Source organism: Podarcis pityusensis (genome assembly GCF_964106645.2).
Source record: "Podarcis pityusensis genome assembly, chromosome: Z".
Lineage (NCBI taxonomy): Eukaryota > Metazoa > Chordata > Lepidosauria > Squamata > Lacertidae > Podarcis > Podarcis pityusensis.
In genome coordinates this window covers 48,443,017-48,465,336 of record NC_138044.1, presented here as the reverse complement: position 1 = coordinate 48,465,336, position 22,320 = coordinate 48,443,017, and the positions used below count along the sequence as shown (strand labels likewise).

At 45.0% G+C, this 22,320-nt stretch overlaps 1 protein-coding gene across 1 annotated transcript; it reads right to left on the bottom strand.

Annotated features, from left to right (window-relative positions):
- Nucleotides 1-2,778: 2,778 nt before the first annotated feature.
- Nucleotides 2,779-22,320, bottom strand: LOC308467851 (protein FAM162A-like; the record flags this gene model as incomplete). Its single annotated transcript, XM_080989501.1, has 7 exons — nt 22,213-22,320; nt 19,705-19,802; nt 17,573-17,678; nt 16,048-16,156; nt 11,097-11,148; nt 9,062-9,252; nt 2,779-2,805 (listed from the first exon to the last, which is right to left on the bottom strand). The coding sequence occupies exons 2-7, from the start codon at nt 19,784-19,786 to the stop codon at nt 2,779-2,781; spliced, it is 567 nt and encodes a 188-aa protein (XP_080845627.1). The 5' UTR covers nt 19,787-19,802; nt 22,213-22,320.

Below are 22,320 nucleotides of genomic sequence, written 5' to 3'. Positions count from 1 at the left end.
CACAGCTGTACACAGGAGCTAAAACAAGCCGTTGGGTTAATTGGCAAAAAAAGGCTCATTTTCTAGAGTGCAGCTGGGAAGGTGAGATGATGATTAAAAAGAAAAGGAATACGGTAGATTTCACACGAAGTCCAAAGCCAACAGACCATCAGCAGGCAGCTATGCAATGCCATTCCTATCAGTCACTGAGACTTTTAAGATGTTAATTTATTAGCACCATTGTGTCATTGCCAAGAGCTTTCCCCTTTGCTGATTGTTTCTGCTTCTAGAGAAGCTGAGAGTCACCAGCGGGGAAGAGATTCTACAGTAATTTGAAACTCTGTGGGTTTTCCAGAGGAATGAGAGAAGGAGCATTTTGGAGCAGTTGGTCCAGTGGCATCCTTGAAGGGCATTCGGATAACCCATTTTCCCACAGATGAGAGGGGCCTTGAGCAAAAATCTGGTCTATTTTGCCCCTAAAGAGGTAGCAACACAGTAAGGAATGAGCACACCTGGGTTCGCTTGCCAAGAGACATTGGTTGATAGTCCACGGGGGCCAGATGTGGTTTGTGCTGGCTGGGACTAGAGCTGTAGTGGTTCGGGGTTACAGAGGGTTAAAGACTTGTTGCCATTTCTGTAGAGGGTCTCAGCAGGGTCCTTGTTTCCAGCATCCTAGAGCCAAACACTCAGCACGAAAGGGGAGCTTTTTAGCTACTGAAAAGAAGTCTCCTCCTCCTTTGTGCTGACTGGAGCTGGTCAAAGTAAAAGGAGGAGAGTCTGCCATGAAGGACTGGCTCCTATAGACACCCCAGAGAAGGCGCGTAGGAAGAACACCTTGGAGTTGTTGGTCTGCAAGCTCCAAAGCCAAACATTTAGAAATGCTGAAAGCATAAGGAGCTTCCGGTTGGATCTTGACACATCAAAAAAACGTTTCAGGAAAATGCGTTGTAAAGCTCATAATGGGAAATCATGTTGCTGAACTAATGTAGCTGAGTCTTCTGTTTCAAGAGAATGGTGCATAAGTTCTGTTGCTTCTGTTCTCCCAACATTTCTCAGTACCCTTAACAAACTACAGCTCTGGTAATTCTTGGGAGAAGCCATGGCTGCCTAAAGCAGCACAATCCTGCTTTAAATGTGCAGATGGGGCTAAAGTCCATCGTTGTAACCCTGTTGCAAAGGGGTTGTGGCTGTTTTGGTGAGAAAGTGTTGGTCCCACCAGCCACCAGGAGCAGGGAATGAGAAGAGATTTGTCAAGCCCTTGGGAACCACAATATGGCTGCAAGCAGACTCCCATTTACTCTGTACCCAATGCATTTTGACTGCTGGTTTGGGAAGCAGTGTAAACACAACATTAGCCACAGTCTAGATCTATCCTGTATTTATCCTGTTGCTTCTGGGTTTGGAGACATTATTTCCACAAACTAGTTACGATCTGGACTGAGGAAAAGGACAACATTGCTACGCTTTAATGCAGTCATGTGGCTACAACTTCCGGGGCTCTGGAGCTCCAGCTTGGTGGGTAGCTTACAATTTGAGCATATGTAAGCCTTCACACTGAAGTTGCAAGCACATTTTCTCCATGAGGTTACTTTTTTTTTCTTTTACACAGATCAGGACTTTTTTTTCAGCTGGAGCTCACCGGATCTTGGCTCCAGCACCTCTCCAGCACATTGCCATTCTAAGAGAACAAGGGAGAAGTTCATGGTGAGCTCCAGCACCTCTTTGTCTAGAAAAATAGCACTGGATAAGGTAATAACAACTGACAACGCTGGGCTTAGTTAGGAGGAGGAGTCTTTTCCAGAACTCCCAGCGCTATGATTTCCAAAGCTCTGAGGGCTAATTCTTGCTCCGATTCCTTGTATGCCCGGCTTTTTTCCTTCCACCAGCCTATCCCTTTTTCCAGGGTTCTCTTCCCTGGACATACCAGCAACCACTGGCCGCCTGGGAGGCCGATGTGGTTGCTAGGCAACCCCAGCAGGCCAAGGATGTGATAAGTGTTCCAAGTCCTTCAGAAGCATTGGCTCAGGGCTCAAGCTGTGTGATAAGGCAGGGGCAGTGGGGGAGTCCAGCTTCCTTCCTGGCGCTGAAGTTAATCAGGGGGAAATCATTTCTGAACAAGCCAGCAAAAGTTTTCAATATCTGTAGCAAGCAGATAAACAGGGAGATTTGCCGCAGATGTTTTGAAAACTGGGCTTGCTTTTTGGCTTGCCTCACATGAAAAGGACAAAAGTGCCTGCCTTGACTTCCCCAGCCCCCATTTTCCACTTCACTTACTGTTGAGGAGGAAATGCAGACTGCCGCCACTCTGGATTTCAAGGAATATGGATATATATTTATCCTATAAATGTAAGAGTGCTTTACAGAACCAATTAAAAGTGACTCTAGGCAGATAACCGTGGAGAGGCTGGGACCTGAAGGCAGAGAGAGTCAACTGGGGATTGACATACTATCGTTTCACTGACATGGGCTTAGGTTTTGGGCCCAACTACCTGCTGTGTTAACAGCCTGATTTGGTACTCTGCGGTTTTTTCAAAAAGAAAATACCAAGTGCACAGGAGATAGGGGATGACCCACAGCAGCATGTAGGGTGGGGTTAAGCTCCCCCCTCCAGCTATGATCTTGGTAGGAATCACCTCCTGCACAACAGTGAGCATTAGAGAGAAAAGCTCCCACTGCTGCCCATGGAAGCGCTTCTCTCTAGTGCTAAGGACCGTGTTTATCCAGAGGGAAGACTGAAACCACCTACCACACTGTGGTGACACTGATTATCTCAACCCTCCCCCCACCCTGGTTGCATATTCAATAATGCTGCTGCTGCTGCTGCTGCTGAAAGTTACAGCAGAGTCTTAGGGGGACTGAGGGATTATGCCAGAGGCTTCTTCAAAAAAGGCAATGAATACAGCTACAAGCTGTCTCTACACATGTACAAGCATTTATTATTATTATTTTAAAATGTTCTCCTGGATTCAGCCCTGAGCCTAGATTGGAACTGTGCGGGAGAAGAGTTTCCCCCTTAACTGGGGACTCTGGAAGAAGCTGTTCTTGGAGCAAGAGATCTCAGAAGACTCGGCTGGGGCTTGGCATAGTCTGCTGATACATCACACTGGTTGAGGTGTGGTGAACTACCAACTGACTCCCACAAGTCACCAACACTGATGACTTGTACATCAGTCTCCCTCTCTTCTCGAAACCTGTCTTCTCTTGTGGGTTTCTCTCCCTCTTCTTGGCTCCTTTCCTCCTCAGTTCCTCCAGCTGACACCTGTTCCCTCCTTCTCTTGTTTGCTATCCAGGAGTCAGCACCACGCACATCTTCCAGGGTCAGGTGGAGTGATAAGGCAACCCAAGTCTTCATTTTATACGTGGCACAAGAAATGTGAAAACAAGCCATGCGTTCTTGATTTGGCATCATTCATGTGTTGCATCCAGACTGGTCCAGAAACAGCCCCAGTCTTGTTCCACCACCTGTTCTGTCCAGGCTTGAGGGCCTGTTCCCTTGGACATCTTTCACATGGAGAAGCACCTCCATGCTAATTTGCCCCGGAGGCCTCTGCAGTTTGCAATTATTTTTCATGGGGTCCGGAAGAGTCAGTTGTAAAAAGCCAAAGATGGGGTACACCTGCTTATGAGAGGAAGGGGACACCCCATGACTTGCCTTGAACTCTCATTATACTCTCCAACATCCAGGACTTGTGGACAAGTTGGACAAGGAAGGTGATGAGGTACTTGCCAGCAGACGAAGTTGAAATAATTAAAATAGCCTCAGTGATTAATTGAAATAGCCTCAGTGCAGTTAATCAGGTCAGAGCTGAGTTTTAATGCAAGTTAGTTCTGATCCAAATTGAGGCATGCCAGGGTCAGCATTTGTATGGATAGCTCCATTACATTTTTAGAGACTCGACAGTTTATCTGAAATTATTAGTGTATCAAAAACAGAGAGAGAAAGGAAGATGCACTTCTCAACGACGAGGCTTCATTGGTGTCCTGAGACTAGAATAGACATATTTCCTACTATGAGACAACATGTAAACAGCTGGATGTATCTGGAGCCCAGCACAGGGGTCTTCTTCTCACTGACTGGCCACCTGGTGTGTTGGGTTCCAGGATGCTCCTTCAAGGCACAGGGCCGCCTCCAGATTTGTGTTGCCTCTCAGCACGCCCCCCCCCCCAGCTGTGGCTATGGGCCTCTCCTTTTCCATTCCTTTTGCACACATGCACACACACACACACACACACACAAACACAGTTGTGAGGGTCTTTTTTTGGGGGGGGGGAGGTAGGCTGAGTCTCTTCAAATTCCTGGATCCAGCAGGGATCTAATTGCTGAATTAGACAGGCAAGGGCCATAATGGTGTCCAAAGTATGGGCTATTAAGGTAACAAAGGAAGTGGCTCTGTGCCAGAGAGAAAATGGGTGGGCCCCTCAACTGTTTGTTAGTTGGAAAGACAAAAGCCAGAGTTGTGTGGGTGTGAGCTAGAAGCTAGAAGCAGGCTGGGCAGCTGAGAGACAGAGTCGTCCCTGATTTCTCACAGAATCCAAGGCTGTGGCTATGGGAGAAGCAAGACTTTCTTGGGGTGTTAATGCTGTGAGCTCCTCCATCGTCAGCTCAGGTTGTATATATGTGGAAATAAACCATATATAACAAAGGTACCACAGTCTCTGCTGTCCCTCATTCTGAGGAAACCAAACCTAGGTAAGTGCCTGGAATAGCTAGAATCTCACCTGATTGGAAAATGGGTGACATGCATCTCTCTCTCTCTCTCTCTCTCTCTCTCTCTCTCTCTCTCTCATCTAGATCTAGATCTATCTAGATCTATCTAGATCTATCTATCATCTATCTATCTATCCATCTATCTAATCTATCATCATCATCTATCTCTATCATCTATATCTATCCAAGCCAAACTGAGGACATAGATGATGCCTTCCTGGAACAGATGGCCAAGCATGCAAAAGGAAGGGAGATAGGAGTAATGGGGGACTTCAATTACCCGGATATTTGTTGGATGTCAAACTCAGCCAAGAGCATAAGGTCAAACAGATTCCTCACTGGCCTTGCAGACAACTTCATTGTCCAGAAAGTGGGAGAAGCAACAAGAGGAACAGCCATTTTAGATCTGGTCCTAACCAATCTTGATGACCTGGTTAGTGGGGTAGAAGTGGAAGGATCATTAGGCGCGAGTGATCATGCTCTTCTGAAGTTTACTATACAGCGGAAAGGAGCAGCCAAGCATACTAGGACTCAATTTCTTGACTTTAAGAAAGCCGACTTCATAAAACTTAGGGAAGTGCTGGGTGAGATCCCATGGACAGTAATACTAAAAGGAAAGGGAGTTCATGATGGCTGGGAGTTTGTTAAGAGGGAGATAGTAAAAGCACAACGTCAGGCAATACCAATAAGACGGAAACATGGAAGGTGCCTAAAGAAGCCAGGGTGGCTATCTAAAGAACTTTTAACTGAGTTAAGATTAAAAAGGGATGTGTACAAAAAATGGAAAAGGGGGGAAACCACCAAAGAGGAATTCAAACAAATAGCCAGCACGTGTAGACACAAAGTCAGAAAAGCTAAAGCACAGAATGAACCCAGGCTTGCTAGAGAGGTTAAAAGCAACAAAAAAGGCTTTTATGGGTATGTTCGTAGCAAAAGGAAGAACAAAGAAACAGTGGGGTCACTCAGAGGAGAAGATGGTGAAATGCAAACAGGGGACACAGAAAGGGCTGAACTCCTCAATGCCTTCTTTGCCTCAGTCTTGTCCGATAAAGAAAACAATGCCCGACCTGAAGAATTTGGAGCAAATGATTCAGCAAAGGAAACAGAGCCCAGAATAATTAAGGAGATAGTACAAGAATACAGGGCTAGTTTAAATGTATTCAAGTCTCCAGGGCCAGATGAACTGCATCCAAGAGTATTAAAAGAACTGGCAGATGTGATCTCAGAACCACTGGCAGTCATCTTTGAGAATTCCTGGAGAACAGGCGAAGTCCCGGCAGACTGGAGGAGGGCAAATGTTGTCCCTATTTTCAAAAAGGGGGAAAGAGAGGACCCAAATAATTACCGCCCAGTCAGTCTGACATCAATACCAGGGAAGATTCTGGAGCAGATCATTAAGCAAACAGTCTGTGAGCACCTAGAAAGGAATGCTGTGATCACCAATAGTCAGCATGGATTTCTGAAAAATAAGTCATGTCAGACTAACCTGATCTCGTTTTTTGACAGAATTACAAGTCTGGTAGATGAAGGGAACGCAGTGGATGTAGCCTACCTTGATTTCAGCAAGGCATTTGACAAGGTGCCTCATGATATTCTTGTAAAGAAGCTGGTAAAATGTGGTCTTGACTATGCTACCACTCAGTGGATTTGTAACTGGCTGACTGACCGAACCCAAAGGGTGCTCATCAATGGTTCCTCTTCATCCTGGAGAAGAGTGACTAGTGGGGTGCCACAGGGTTCTGTCTTGGGCCCGGTCTTATTCAACATCTTTATCAACGACTTGGATGATGGACTCAAGGGCATCCTGATCAAATTTGCAGATGACACCTAACTGGGAGGGGTGGCTAACACCCCAGAGGACAGGATCACACTTCAAAATGACCTTGACAGATTAGAGAACTGGGCCAAAACAAACAAGATGAATTTTAACAGGGAGAAATGTAAAGTATTGCACTTGGGCAAAAAAAATGAGAGGCACAAATACAAGATGGGGGACACCTGGCTTGAGAGCAGTACTTGTGAAAAGGATCTAGGAGTCTTGGTTGACCACAAACTTGACATGAGCCAACAGTGTGACGCGGCAGCTAAAAAAGCCAATGCAATTCTGGGCTGCATCAATAGGAGTATAGCATCGAGATCAAGGGAAGTAATAGTGCCACTGTATTCTGCTCTGGTCAGACCTCACCTGGAGTACTGTGTCCAGTTCTGGGCACCACAGTTCAAGAAGGACACTGGCAAACTGGAACGTGTCCAGAGGAGGGCAACCAAAATGGTCAAAGGCCTGGAAACGATGCCTTATGAGGAACGGCTAAGGGAGCTGGGCATGTTTAGCCTGGAGAAGAGGAGGTTAAGGGGTGATATGATAGCCATGTTCAAATATATAAAAGGATGTCACATAGAGGAGGGAGAAAGGTTGTTTTCTGCTGCTCCAGAGAAGCGGACACGGAGCAATGGATCCAAACTACAAGAAAGAAGATTCCACCTAAACATTAGGAAGAACTTCCTGACAGTAAGAGCTGTTTGACAGTGGAATTTGCTGCCAAGGAGTGTGGTGGAGTCTCCTTCTTTGGAGATCTTTAAGCAGAGGCTTGACAACCATATGTCAGGAGTGCTCTGACGGTGTTTCCTGCTTGGCAGGGGGTTGGACTTGATGGCCCTTGTGGTCTCTTCCAATTCTATGATTCTATGATTCTATGATCTATCTATCTATCATCTATCTATCATCTATCTATCTATCTATCATCTATCTATCATCTATCTATCTATCTATCTATCTATCTATCTATCTATCATCTATCTATCATCTATCTATCTATCATCTATCATCAATTTATCTATCATCTATCTATCTATCTATCTATCTATCTATCTATCTATCTATATCTATCTATCTATCATCTATCTATCTATCTCTATCTATCATCTATCTATCTATATCTATCTATCTATCTATCTATCTATCTATCTATATCTATCTATCTATCTATCTATCTATCTATCTATCTATCATCTATCTATCTATCAATCATCATCTATCTATCACCTATCTATCTATCTATCTATCTATCTATCTATCTATCTATCATCTATCTATCTATCATCTATCTATCTATCTATCTATCTATCTATCATCTATCTATCATCTATCTATCTATCTCTATCATCTTAGGGCTACCATACATGCGAGATTTCCCGGACAAATCCAGCATCCATCTTTCGGAAATTTCCAAAATGTCAGAAACAACTCTGTTCCACCCCTCCCCAAACACAGAAATCTCAACAATGCCCAACTTTTTTGTCCAGATTTTTAAAATATGGCAACCCTTACATATATCTATCTATTATCCATCCATCCCTCTATCCAGTGTTTTTTTCTGGGGGTACGCATACCCCTAAACATTTTGTTAATCTAAGTTTGGCCTCATTGAGAGGCAATATTTCAATATGAGTAGGAAAATGAAAAAAAGCACTGCATCTATCCTTCCTATATAAAGAAAGGTAAGGTTGTCACTGTTGGGTTTGGTGGGTTTGGATGAGATATAAAGGGAGGCGGTATGGCAAGGAGGGTGGGGGATTTGGTGGTAGCAGCGTGTGCGCGTGTGTGAGTGTGCAAATCCTCCCCAACAGCATCTTAAGCCAAATCGCTTCCATTAAAAACACATTCATTCTCTCTCTCTCTCTCTCTCTCTCTCTCTCTCTCATTCTCTCTCTCCCCCCTCTCACTCCCTCTCTCAAATCATCCTCTTGAGCCATCTGAATTTCCAACCGCTCATCAAACAGCATTTAGAAAGCCCCAAACAGCTGTGGTTTAATTGTGCTTAGTCTCCCAAGCTTGTATTCTAGAATCTGTTTTCTTTTCTCCTTCTCTGCCTGGAGACAGATAATAGCTCTTTAAGAGCAGGGGGGAAAGGGGTCTGTGAGGGAGGAGGCTGAATCACTTCTGGCAAGAGTGACGAATGCACACATTCCATTTTAGGGTGGCCACTTATGTGTGGCCTACAAAGGGACCAAAAAGGAGTCAGGTTTGCATAAAATGCATGGGTAGAAATGCAGATTTAGAAATAATTGCCGTAATATAAAAGAAATGCATCTGATGATAGTGGGAAGAGCAATGATCAGGTGAGCTGGACAACTCCATCTGCTGTCCAGGTGCTGCTAATTGCTGATTGAGAACTTCTGCTTTCTGACCTTTCCGTGAGTTCTTTGGACCAGGCAACCCTCTAAAGTAGGACACATGGGCACCCTAGTTCCTTTGGCTCCACAGTTGCCACCGATGATACATAGCCAGAATGCTGTGACAAAGAAATGGTTGGCATCCGTCTGTCTTGGGAGGAGTGAGCCTTTGGGGGTGAGGTCAAGCTGTTGGCAGGTTGCAGCCTGATGTGGCTGAAGAGACTGGTGCAGGGACATGTTTTGCTGCAGCTGCGTGAATCTCTGGCAGATGATCACAGGGCCTGGAGACAGGCAGACAAGTTGTGTATCCATAGCAGTGACCAGAGGAGAAATGATCTCTGGGAGGAACGCAGAGAGAAGAAATCCCAAGCTATACAACTGGATTCTTTCATCTGTGACAAAGAGGAGAAACGTAAATACCTAAGAAGAGCCTGCTGGATGAGGACAATGGCCCATCTAAACCAGCATCCTGTTCTCAAAGTGGCCAACCAGATGCCTGTGAGAAACCAGCAAGTAGGACCAGGACACAAGAGCCCTCTCCCTTCCTGTGTCTTCCAGCAAGTGGCCTTCAGAGGTACATTGCTTCTGACTGTGGCGGCAGAGCAGAGTCATCATGGCTAGTAGCCACTGAGAGCCTCATGCCCATGAATTTGTCTAATCCTTTTTTTAAAGCCATCCAAGTTGGTGGTCATCCCTTCCTCCATCTGGAGAGAGTTCCATAGATTAACTATACATTGTGTGAATAAGCCCTTTATTTTATTTGTCTTGTACCTTCTAACATTCAGCTTCATTTGACCTCCATGAGTTTTAGAGTTGTGAGAGATGGAGTAAAACTTCTGTTTATCAACTTTTTCTATGCCATGCATAATTTTATGAATTTCTAGCAGGTCACCTTTTACTCACGTTTTCTCTAAACTAGGATATGGGACATTTTAAAAAACCTGTTTCTTCAAGCAGGGCTTAGTTAAACTATGGAACTCGCTCACACAGGAGGCAGGGATGGCCACCATAGTGGATGGCTCCAAAGGAGGACTGCGCAAATTCATGGAGCATAAAGCTGCCAGGGACCTCTAGCCCCGATGGCTATGTTCTGCCTCCATGGTTGGAAGCCAGAATGCTTCTGAGTACCAATTTATGGAAACCACGGGGGAGAGAGAATGCCTTTGTGCTCTGGTCCTGCTTCTGGGTCTCCCTCAGGCATTTGCTTGGCCTTAGTGAGAACTGGATGTTGGACTAAATTTCCCTTTGGATTGATTCAGCAGACTCGTCTTATGTTGTTAACAATAAAAGCCTGAAAACACTGCAGAGCAAATAAAAGGCTATAAACACAGCTAAATAGAAAGGTAGAACTACCAGTGCTGCCCCAGTAAAAGAGGCATGATCTCACACCCTTCAAATCAAGGGCCAAAGTCAAAAGAAGAGCATTTGTTTGGTGGCCTTCTAATCTTAGTAACAGAGAAGCACCCCCCAAACCCTTTAAAAGGACCACTTTTTATTGAAAGGGCTAAAGTAAGGTTACCAGATGTCCCCGTTTCCTGGGGTCAGTCCCCGGATTTACAGCTTTCTCAGCATTCACATGTATGTAGCGAACAATAAGTGTCCCCAGATTCATTGAAAAAAATCTGGTAACCTGTAGGCTAATAGCAATGTAATGAGTCAATGATACTAATTGAGATACATGAAAATCACAGCAGCCAAATTACCTTTTGGGCAGAAGTTGCTTATTCTGCCAAGAGTGAGCTTGCTTCTGTAGACACCATTGCAGAAGGCTGCAATTCTTCCTCAGCCCCCCCCCCCCACGCACACCTGCCTGGCCCACCAAACAACCCCACCTGACAAGCTATTCTCATCAGAAACAGGGATGCAATGCCACAGTTGTTTTATGTCTGCAAACTGCAGTGCTTCCTAGAGCCTCCCCCTGAGCTCAGCATTACGGGGAGTGATGATGACTGAAGAAACTTACGCACAACCAGACCTGACAAAATCCAAACTGGCAGCTGGATTTTGTGCTCAAGTTTGGTAAACAGGGCTTCAGAATGGAGTTGTCGCATGTCGGGCCCCAGAAACTGGGCCTAAAAAATGTTATTCCTCTCTGTGTCCTTCAGCTACGAGCTTATCTTATTAAGGAAGAGGACCCTGCTGATCATGGCCTTAACACTGTGTGCTTCCTGAGTCACACTGAGGCTTTCTGATGCTGAGGTGAACAAACCCTCTAGGAAAGCGACAATGTGTGTACCTGAATTGCCACTTTGTCTCGTTTGCACAATTTTCTTCTCCTTTTCCTTTTGCTGTAAAAAGGAAAGAAAGAAAGTGAGTTTTCTCACCCATCGTTGGGAAAGGAACTGCTTGCAACATAAAAGCCCAAAAGTCTTAGGGAGCAATAAATTATGAATGAGAAGCAGCTCTTGTGGAACAGATACCATCACTAAAACAAAGTCTCTGGTTTCATGTCACAAATTGCAGTGGGAAACAACTCATCCAAGAGAAATACAAAAGTAAGCACATTTTGAGCTCAGAGGAAATGGGATCTTCCTTGTGCTGCAGAGAATGCCAGCCTCCCAAGAATCTCCTATATAATTTTGAAAGTGGTTTGACTGTTAATTCTCCATGGTTTCAGCCGCCCCTTATCTTGTCACAAAACTTGTCATGAGGGGGTTCATCAATGTTTGAATGCTGGCTGCCATTTTGATTCAAGATGGCAGACCAAAACATGACTTTGCTCATTTTCTCATTTGGAGCTGTCTCTTGTGATATCATTGCTAGACCTGGCAAAAGGGTTCCTGTAGTGGGGGCAGCCATCTTCATTGATGTTTGGATGCCAGGCACCATTTTGAATCAAGATGGTGGGACCAAAATATGCCTTTGGAGTGACTTTACCCAATTTTTGGCATGACAGGACCAAACTCACAAATTGCACTATTCATTAAAAAAAAATCCACACCTTTTCATTTCTACAAATTCCCAGGCAGTGCTGGGCATACCCTGATACTAAGATAGACACTGTGGGTCCATGTGTGTTCTGCTTGTGCCTTGGGTTGCCAGCCTCCAAATCAGCCCCTGCACCTGTGCATTAAGCAGTGCTTCTCTGTGCAACACTTAGCAGCATGCTGATCGCTTTGCTGTTACTAAAGGCACAATAACAAAACAAAAAAGAATGATGATGAATTGACAACTGCACAGGTGGCCTGTTCACATATAGCAGTACAGTGGTACCTCTGGTTGCGAAAAGGATCCATTCCAGAGCCCCTGAAAGGAACACAACTCGCGTCTGCGCACGTGCGGGTCGCGATTCGCCTCTTCTGTGCATGCACGTGATGTCATTTTACGCATCTGCACATGTGTGAGCGGCGAAACCCAGAAGTAACCCTTTCCAGTACTTCTGGGTCGCTGCGGGACGCAACCTGAAAAGATGTAACCTGAAGCAAACGTAACAAGAGGTATGACTGTAGTATCCAATGCGGTGTCCTCGACATTGTTGGAACTCCATCTCCCATCAGCCCCAGCAAACATGGCCATTGGTCAGGGATGATGGGAATTGTCCATTGACATCTGGAAGGTCCCACATTCTGTGCCACTGAAATCTGTGTAAGGGGTACAATACTCTTTCAGCGATGTAGATGATGATGACTCATCCCTTGTAGGAAATTATCTCCTGCTATTGCTCATCCAAGCCTTTTTGGGGATTGATGACTTCAGCTAGACAGATTTTGTACATTTTGTTTGTTGCCCTTTCCCCCCTTAAACTGTATTATAAAGTGTTTATTTTTAAATGACTGAGCAGTTAAGCTTTGAATGGCAGCTGCATCCCCCCCCCTCCCCCAGTTAGTGTCATCATAACATCATTATGTTGTTGCTGGAACTCTTTTTTCCCTTTAATCTCCCTCTCACCAAAATATGCATGCAAATAAACGCCGATTCATTTATAGAGCAACATCAAATTAAACAGCTTGGATAATGACTTAACACCGATTATCACCGCCCCGAATAATATCCACTTAGACACACCACTTTGGAATCAAAGGCACAACGCCTGTTGTAACATTCTTGTGTTTTTTAACATTAGAGAATCCCTTTAGAAACCAGGATGGGTGTATATTTCTCTCTCTCTCTCCTCCCTCCCCAAAATGGCCAATCTTCAGTGGGAAACTTTGGTAGGTGGACAGAGTCACCCACCAATCAATCTCCAGGCATCCCAAGCAGGAAAAGACAAAGCCTAAGCCTACAAAGGAATCAGAAGTGTGCCAAAGAGACAGGACATGCTTGGAAATGACCAGGAGCTCAGATCCCTCCCCAAAGCAGTGCAACGGGGCAATGGGCCAGATTCCAATTGCACCAAAGGAAAAGCCATGGCTGCAAAAGAATGTTCCTATTTACACCCATGGATTCAATTTGGTGGTGCGCTCAGTTGCAGCTATACTTGTCCTGCACTTAATGTCAGGTGATGGACAGGCAGAAGGAGAGGCCTGGTGGGCCTAACTGGGCTCCAGGGACAGTGGTTCTTCACCATCACTGCTCTATTTTCAGCCATCCATGCCATACAAATCACTGCAAAAACATTCTTCTCATCCTCCTCCTGCTCGTTAGTTTGAACACTGCTCCTGAAGATGGTTAGATATAGCCACAATGTCTGTTTGTTGAAACAAATGAGACCCACAACAATATGTTGCTGTGCATCCTTTTTCACCGCCTAGCAGGATCACCCGTTTCGGTTTCCTGCTATTAATAATAATAATAATAATAATAATAATAATAATAAACTGCCCTTCACCAAAAGATCTCAGGGTGGTTCACAAGATAAAAGCACAAATAACACCAAGGTTGCAGGTTCGATCTCTGTAAGGGACAGCTGCATATTCCTGCATTACAAGGGGTTGAATTGGACAATCCTCAGTGTCCCTTCCAACTCTATGATTACATTGGGGTGAAATACCACTATGTGCGTGAGGTGATAAAAGATGGACTCGTTGATTTGGTATATTGTCAAGCCAAAGAAAAGACAGCCAATATTCTGACCAAGCCACTACCAAGAGACAGTTTTGGGAATCTTTGAGTCAAGATGGGACTCTGGGTGGTTCATTACTTGTGCATGCAATTGTTATATTTTACAGAGAAGGGGTTTCTGCAATAACCAGCTTCATACAACCAACATGCTTAAGTCTATTAATGCATGAAGGGGTTAATAACATAAGGTAAGCTGCCCTGCCAGGCTTAGTGAGGTCACTTTCCCTTAACTTAGGAGGAAATGGGTAACCAAGCCTATTGTTCAACCCTCAGTCTACCAGGGAAGCTCAATGCCATTTAGTTCCTATACCGTACCAATGATTTAAGAAATTTCACCAGTGCAACTAAGTCAAGTTTTACTGCCTGTGCAACTTTTCCTGGATGATGTATGGAAATCGCATGAATCTGACCTTTAGAGAGCTTGAAAGTAAACTATTTTTAACTTACCAAACGTGTGGTCTTTTTCTATCCCTTTTTCTATCTCTGTTTTTTACTTGAACCAACATGAGTCACATCCATTGCTCCACCCACTATTGTATGTAGCCCCACCCACCACTTGTAAGTGGACCCTGGAAGGCTATGTAAGAGGGGAGGGGGGCCTCTGAGTTAAACAAGTTTTCCTGCCTCAAGCTTACAGGGTAATTGATCCAGGCACCCCATTTAAATTGTTCCAACAAGATTCCCCTGTTCCACTTCTTGTATATAAATAACATTTTAGTCACACAAATGAATTTTATTAACTATTTTGATTGTGGGTTGGGTTGGGGATATAACAGTTTGGCAAAGGCCAGCCTTCCTCAATGGTTTGGATTTCCAGCTTCCACCAGCCCCAGCCAATTGTGTCCAGCACTGCAGTCCAGCAGCCTCTGGATGGCACCAGGTTCAGAAAGGCTGGTGTACAGAGAGAGATTTGGTCACAGGTGATGGTTGTCCTCTAATCAGAAATGCTCAGCTGAGTCCAGATGTTCTCCACTGTCCAACTCAGGTCTGAAAGATGGAAGTATTTTAAATGGTCACAGTCTATGGGCAGAATTAAATACTGAAGTCTTGAGATTGGTTCCCCTCTGGATTCCATTAGGCTGTCTACAGTTACAATAAAAAGGAAATGATTGTTTTCCTATCAGGTATAGAGTAGAGACCCAAGTCTTAGAGGAGCATCTGCTTGATGGCGCTCTCTGTATGGACCACTGGTCATCCTTTGGGATTATCCCTTTCATGGTTGCTCAGATTTTCCAGCCATTGCTTCCTTTTCCACCTGTCCTTCCGCTCTCCACTTAGCTTTCTTCTCTGCGTTTATCTTCAGCAGCGTGTCTTCTCTTTTGACAGCCTTCAAAAATAAGAACATCTGGTTGGTAACATTCCCTACAGCAGAGAACCAGGGTAAAGATCACAAGGGCCCAACACAGCTGACTGTTTCTTGAGCAGCCCCCAAGTGCAGGCATCACTTGTCAGTGTTTGAAAAAGAAAATTTTCTTGAGGACTTGGGGAGAAATATAGAGAACTCAATTTCAAATTAGAAACATGAGAAACTTGGGCAGATCCGCACCATATATGAAAAACACGTCCAATGCTTGTTGAAAGCCTATGACTTCTTTCCAGGAATCCTGGGAACTGTAGTTTAGCCTTCACAGAGCTACAATTCACAGGATCCTTAACAAACTGCTGTTCCCACGAATCTTTGTGGCAAGTCATGTGCCGTACTTTAAATGTACATTAAATGTGCTTTGAATCTTAGGCATGGCTCTACTCCAAGAGAAATCAGAATGGACAGATCTGTCCAACTCTGGCGGTAGCCCTATACAGGTGTGATTCCTCGCAGGGAAGCCCCTCTCAAGTAGACACAAACAGCAAGGCTTGTATAAGCACTGGCGGAGGAAGAGGGGGCGGTGGGTGGAGCGCACCACCCCCGGCAGCACGATCCCGGTGGGGTTCCATTGTGGTTGCCCCCCACCCACGCTGGGTGCCACGACCCCAGGCCGTGCACCATACCCCTGGGCAGAGCACCAGCCACGCCACGCCTCCTCTCTGCCCCTCCCCCTGGTGCCGGAGCATGAAGCTCTGCCACTGTGTAGAAGCGAGAATCTTCACAAACTTATGTGAACCCCGTCTCTGTGTTTTTGTGTGTGTTTAAAGCACGTTGGGTTGTATTTCTTGGTCTGAGAAACAAATGAAGTCAATTCCTTTACCATTTTACCAGAGATGATCATGGTCATGCATCCTAGCAGAGTCAATGCAATCATGATGTAGCAGATTCGGATCCTCAACTGGCTCTGTGCAGCCTTGAGAACTTCAACTCTGGAAAACCAGAAAACAATGGCATTGTAGTGTCATTGACTACTCTAGGCTCCAGGTGGAACCTCCTGGTTGTTTAGGGACTCCATCAGCTCCAACCAACATGGCCAACGGTCAGGGATGGTAGGACCTGGAGCTCATCATGTCTGGTGAAGGGTGAGAGCCACCCGTGATCTAAAGTATATCCTCTCTTCAATTAGCACAACACAACACAACACCACCCTAGATACTATGCCACCAAGTACAAAGTATCACATGTTGTCACGTATCAACTTTCGGGCAACAAGTTTTGAAATCAGGCCCCCAAAACTGCACTCCCCTCCCCCTCCCCTCTTCTGGCACAGCTGCAGGTATATATGATTCTATGATATTGGAGCTACCACAATAGTTAATTGATCTCTGGTTTTATTTTTTTTCTGTGCTTTTTGCAATATGATCTCATGTTTTCTTGGTGTAAAGCGCTGGTTTTTTTGATGAATAGCAATATACATTATTTATTACTATAAATAAATATATGAATAATTTTTTGGAAGGAGGCAACAGCAAATTTATTTCGGCTTTTCCCCACTCTCCAACATTTGTGTGTTACTATCAAGCACCATACAGATGAACCATGATAAAAATGCTGCAGAGTACCTCTGTGTTCCTTGTCATGGAAGCAGCTGAGTGCTACAGTAATTTGCTTTGCGAAATTTCTCTCAAAAGCAAGTGGAAGCGGTTATGGATAAACGAATGCTTCCAACTTGGTTTGGTTTATTTTTGGACAGAGACAATGATCGACGCCCACACACTGAACTTCCTGTATCACATACAGCCCCGGTGAAGCTCTTCCAGAGAAAGTACACACTTGCCATTAAATGTATTTTGGGTGACAAGGGAATCAATGGCTGTGCAGGCATTATTATGAAGAGCAAGCAAGTGAGAGAGAAAGGAGTCGGGATTTAGTTCTCTCTGCTTGGAGACAGGAAGTTGCTTCTGAGACAGCAGATGGGTGGAAGGATGCAACAAAATGTGACAGGGTCTTAACTCTCATTTCGCTGGTCTTGCTACCACCCCTTGTTTCACAAATCTGGCAGGATGCCTCTGAATCCCAGGAGCTGGGGATCCCAAGTGGGGAGAATGCTGCAGGTGCCCTCAGGACTTCCTTGCAGGCTTCTCAGTGGGGCACCTGAGAAAACAGTGTGCAGTGTCCTTTTACTGTTGAATGAGGACTTTTAGTAAACGATGTTTCTTTTTTAAAAAAATTCTGATGTATTCTAAATTTGGCATGGTATGGTTTTTTTTGGGGGGGGGGAGTAAGCAGCTTAATAATCATGCTAGGGTCATATAAAGAAGCCATGAAGGCTGCACTTGACCCCTGGGCCCTTTCCTTTTAAGGATATTGTAATAAATAACTAGCGAACCCCTGTGGCTACTTACGACAAGAGGTGTGGGATGTCTTCTTCTTTTTTAAACCGTCCCAACCACAGCAGTACCTTTTTGTCGAGCTTGGTTGGTCTTCTTTCATTTCTGAATGCTCTGTGACCTTAAAAATATAACCAAAGTTCAGCAGTTGTTGGTTCCAACTGCATCCAGAAAAGGATCCTTGATCCCCCCCCCCACTACTGAATCAATGGATAGGATTGACCACTCTAAATAATTGCCTTGTAGGATGGGATTTGTGGATCACCCCTTTCCAGCAGGCAGGTGATGGAAAAGCCACAAGTACTTTTCAAGGTGAGATGATGTTTTCCTCCCTTAAACTTTGGTTAAAGGGCAAAAGGGTGGGGGGAGGTTCCCCCCTCCTTTCCCTCCACCCAATTTTTTAAAAACACACACAGCCCAGATGGAAATGGCAAATGTCTCGTCTCCCTTTAGTAATTCTCTTCACTAAAATCAATAAAGCACACAGCTCCCAGAACAAGCTATGCAATGAAAAGAGTCTCTAAATGATTTATAGTTTGTGGGAAGAAAGTACCCAGAATAAATTGCTAAGCCGGGAAGTTATAACAGTGCTGCTGCAGCCCCACTGGGTACATACTTCAAGAAATAGATTATTTAAAAGAAGATTTTAAATTTCATTTAAAATCACCTTTCTTCATTTCTACCCATCTACCTTCTGCAAGGAAATAGAGAGACTTTTACAAGAGAAAGAGAAAAATCATATGCATGCCTCTCAAGTCTTCCATTATTCAGAAGTGAGCTGTTGTTTTTTTGCTTTGGTTTTCTAATAACTAAAACAGGGGGGACCAAGCTGGGTGACAGATCAGGAGTGGAATTAGATGCGGTTCAAATTCCCTGCTTCAACTCTGAAGATTGTTTGGTGACCTTGAACCAACCACCATCTTATTTCTTTCTTTCATTTATTAGGCACCCAGTAACAGCAGATTTTGAAAAAAAAAGGTTGCACACTAGGGAATCTGGCTCTTAGGTGAAAAAACCTCCCTACCTCCGGCTTACTGTTTTCCTAATATTTTATTTATTTGAACTATTATTTGAACTATTTCCATATCACGTAACTCCAATAGTCCAGACCCTCCAAGTGTCCCTATTTTCCAGGGACATCCATGATTTAAAGACGCCATCCCAATTTCTGATTAGATCCCAGAATCTCCCACTTTTTCTTAGGATGTCCCTGTTTTCACTAGATAAATATTGGAGGGTACAGAGTTATCCTACCCCCAAGCCTTCTGAAGGCAATCTTGTATAGGGAATGTTTTTAAATGTTGTATTATGTTTTTACTTATGTTGGAAGCTGCCCAGAGTGGCTTGGGCAACCCAGTCATATGTGTGGGGTATAAACAGTAAAACTATCATTATAGAATGGGGCGCCCCTATTTTCTTCAGAGAAATATCAGAGGGTATGATAGTCTCCAAGCAGTTTGGAAAGGTACAATACCAAAAATAAATAAAAGCCGGTTAAAACTATAAAATCAAACCTCAGTTAAACAAATGCTAGCTGGAATGACAAAAAAATAAAATAAAAAAATCTTCAGTAGATGCTGGTTGTTCAACAGTTAAGCCTGGACTTAACTGGGAGGGACTTGTACTAATTTGGGCACGTAATACTGAACACAGGGCTTCTGATTGATAAAAGCTGTGCTCTAAGCCATGGGGGACCATTCACAGTGACTCCCCCAAGGATCCCAGTGACTGGGCAGGGAATAGACAGGATTAGGTGGTCCCTTGGACCCAAGTTGCTATGGGCCTGATAAAGTAATGCAAGAACCCTGAACCTGGCCCGGAAGCATGGGAACAGCCAGCACAAGCTTTTGAGCACTGGAATTGTGTGATGTCTATTGTCTGTTCCCATCAACGGCCTAGCTGTAGCATATTGTACCAGCTGGAGTTTCTGGACAAGGGAAGGATGGTTGGATGGCACGTTCGCGTGCATGCACACACACACTGCAGTAATTGAGACTTGAGGCTAACATTGTGTGGCTTATGGTAGGCAGATTATCCCTTTACAAGAACGGTTGCCTGCTGTGCCCTCCCCCGTGTATATTCCACTTGTTCCATTACTTTTCACACACACACAAATTCTAAACAGCTTTAGAACTGCTCTTACCCACCTGAAAAAGTTCTAGGAGATGCCAGCCTACTCTTCACTGAGCCCTCCGTTTTGGGCAAAGGGGTTGTCCTCGTCAGTGTCATTCCGGTGCCATGGCTCCTACAGAAAGCACCTGTTTTACACAGTGTGGCTAGAGGCCTGTGTCCAAACAACCTTGCAAACATGCTGGCAGCCTCAGTGCTCCCTTTGGAGTTCTGGCTAGGTAGGCAACACAGGAGCAATTGAGTCTGTTGACTGAAGCAAGGCAGTATGGAACAGGCCGCTCCCTCCTGAGGTGACTCAGAGGCAAGTTCAGCCTTGGAGGTTTTCTTTCTGGGTTAAAGCTGATGATCATTATATTATCATGAACCTTCTCCCAGTTAGATCTCCAGAGTAACAGTGACAACATCAATCAAATCTGCTTCCTTTGGCTGTGTACACACCATATATTTAAAGCAACCCCCACCTTCCAAAAAAGAATCCAGGGAATTGTAATTAACCCCTCATAGCACTGGATTTAGGGTGGTGCAGGCAGCTCTGCCATACAGGACACTGAACCAAGAGGGTGCAAAATTGAGAAGATCCATTTGGGGGTGCTAAATTTTGATCTCACACAGTGCGCCATACAGGACTACAAAAGAGTACCAAAGACCACACCTGCCCTCACAGATATACAATTCCTAGCACCCTTAACAAATTACAGGATTCTTGGTGAGTGTGCTTTTAGAAGTACTGTAAATGTATGGTGTGCGTTCAACCTCTCCCTTTTGCCGCAGGCCATGCATCCCGAAGGAGTCTGGCACGGGAACAGCTTGGGAAGCAACCTTGCAACGTTCATATAAGTCACCTTCCTTCTCCAGGGCAGAACTCCCATAAACATCCAAATGTAATAGTGCCACAAAACTTAGCTGTGGGTGGTGATGGTTGGCCAGCACATGTGAAGCTATCAGGACACTTCTCCCCTCAATCCCTGGAGAAGTTCTGCAACTTTTTTTAGAAAGTGGATTTGGTGTTGGGGAATAAAAGGAAGGATGAAATGTACATAGAATTGCAGAGTTGGAAGGGACCATGAGGGTCCCCTCCAACATGGGGCTTGAACCCATGAGATTGAGAATCATATGTTCTGCCAACTGAGCTAGCTCATCAAAATTTCATTTCTAGAAGGCAGAGGGTTCGTATGAAGTAGGGTGGGTTCTCCCACACTGCAGGTCTCCAAGCAGACAGCCATCTCTTGAAGGTGCACTTCTTCAGGATTCCCTGCACCAAGGGTCCTTCAAGTCTGACTCTATAGTCCTGTGTTGGAGTGGGCTAACCCAGCGTTTGACTCCATGCAAGGATGGGAAAGTGGGAAGGAGTCTGGCACACTAGGAACAGAGGAACTTGGCTTCTACTGAGTCAGGCTAGCTCAGTATTGCAGTGGCCGGCAGTGGCTTTCAAGGGGTTGAGGAGGAGTCATTGCCAGCACTTTGTGGAGATGCTAGGGCTTGACCCTGGGACTTTGTTCATGCATATAGCATACCCTCCAACATATGGGTGATCCAAATGGGATTTTTGGTCTGGTGCTCTGGTCCAAGCCAGTTGAGTCATGTCAGAGTGCCAGACCAAAGAATGGGATATTCTGGGATCCAAGGAGAAGCCAGGTATGGCTTCCACAATTCCAGGATGTCTTGCTTAAATCAGGATGGTCCAGCGGTATCACATGGAGGGGACTACACCCTGTGACTTCTCTTTAAATATTGATGCCTGCTCTTCATGCCCCAGTGACTCCCATTTCTCATTGCTACACATCTTGCTAGAAAAGCCAACAGGTGGCATTCAGTGTTAGCCATACTCAGAGCAGACTCATTGAAAAGAACTGCGATGACTTATTTAGGTCTGCTCAGTTCAGTTGGTCCATTCTGAGTGTGCGTTAGTTGGCGCCTGACCTACAATCTTCCACCTAAATATTTAATATGTCAGCCCTGGCAATGAAAAAGGATGATACTGGTGAGGGATTTGTCACAGAAGGCTCCTAGCCCAGTGAACTTTGGTTGAATATGAGTGTGATTCATCTTTGTGGCTATAAAAAAGAAACAGCAATGTTTCTATTTTTTAGAGGGGGGGGCGACATTTGCAGGAAGCCAGATGATCCCCAAGGAAGTTGCAGCAGGAACAAAGCTCCCCCGCCCACCTTTAGTGAAGAGCCCCAGATCTGCTTACCCCACCCACACCTTTTAAAACAAGTATGGCCAAACTTGGCCCTCCAGCTGTTTGGGGACTACAATTCTCATCATCCCTGAACACTGGGACCAAGGTGTGCCGCCCACTTGCCTGCCATTTTGTCACCCCCCTCAGTCATGACACCCGGGTGGACCGCACCCACCACACGCCTCTGCCCTTCCCAGGTTGGAGACCCCCATCCTCCCCTCACTTCCCTCTTCTGTATGCACAGAAACTGCCTTCTTGGCATTTGGACCTATGACTGGTCTCATCTGCTCAATCTGCCAGAGCCTGTCTTCACACGCAGGGCACAGGCAAGTCCCTAACTCACCTGATTCACTGAGAATCTGTTGGAGATGTGGAGACTTTTGGAAAGATCCTGTGAAAATGTGGGAGACTTTGTGAAGGGCTTGTCTGAGGAATATTGGACTTTGCCCCA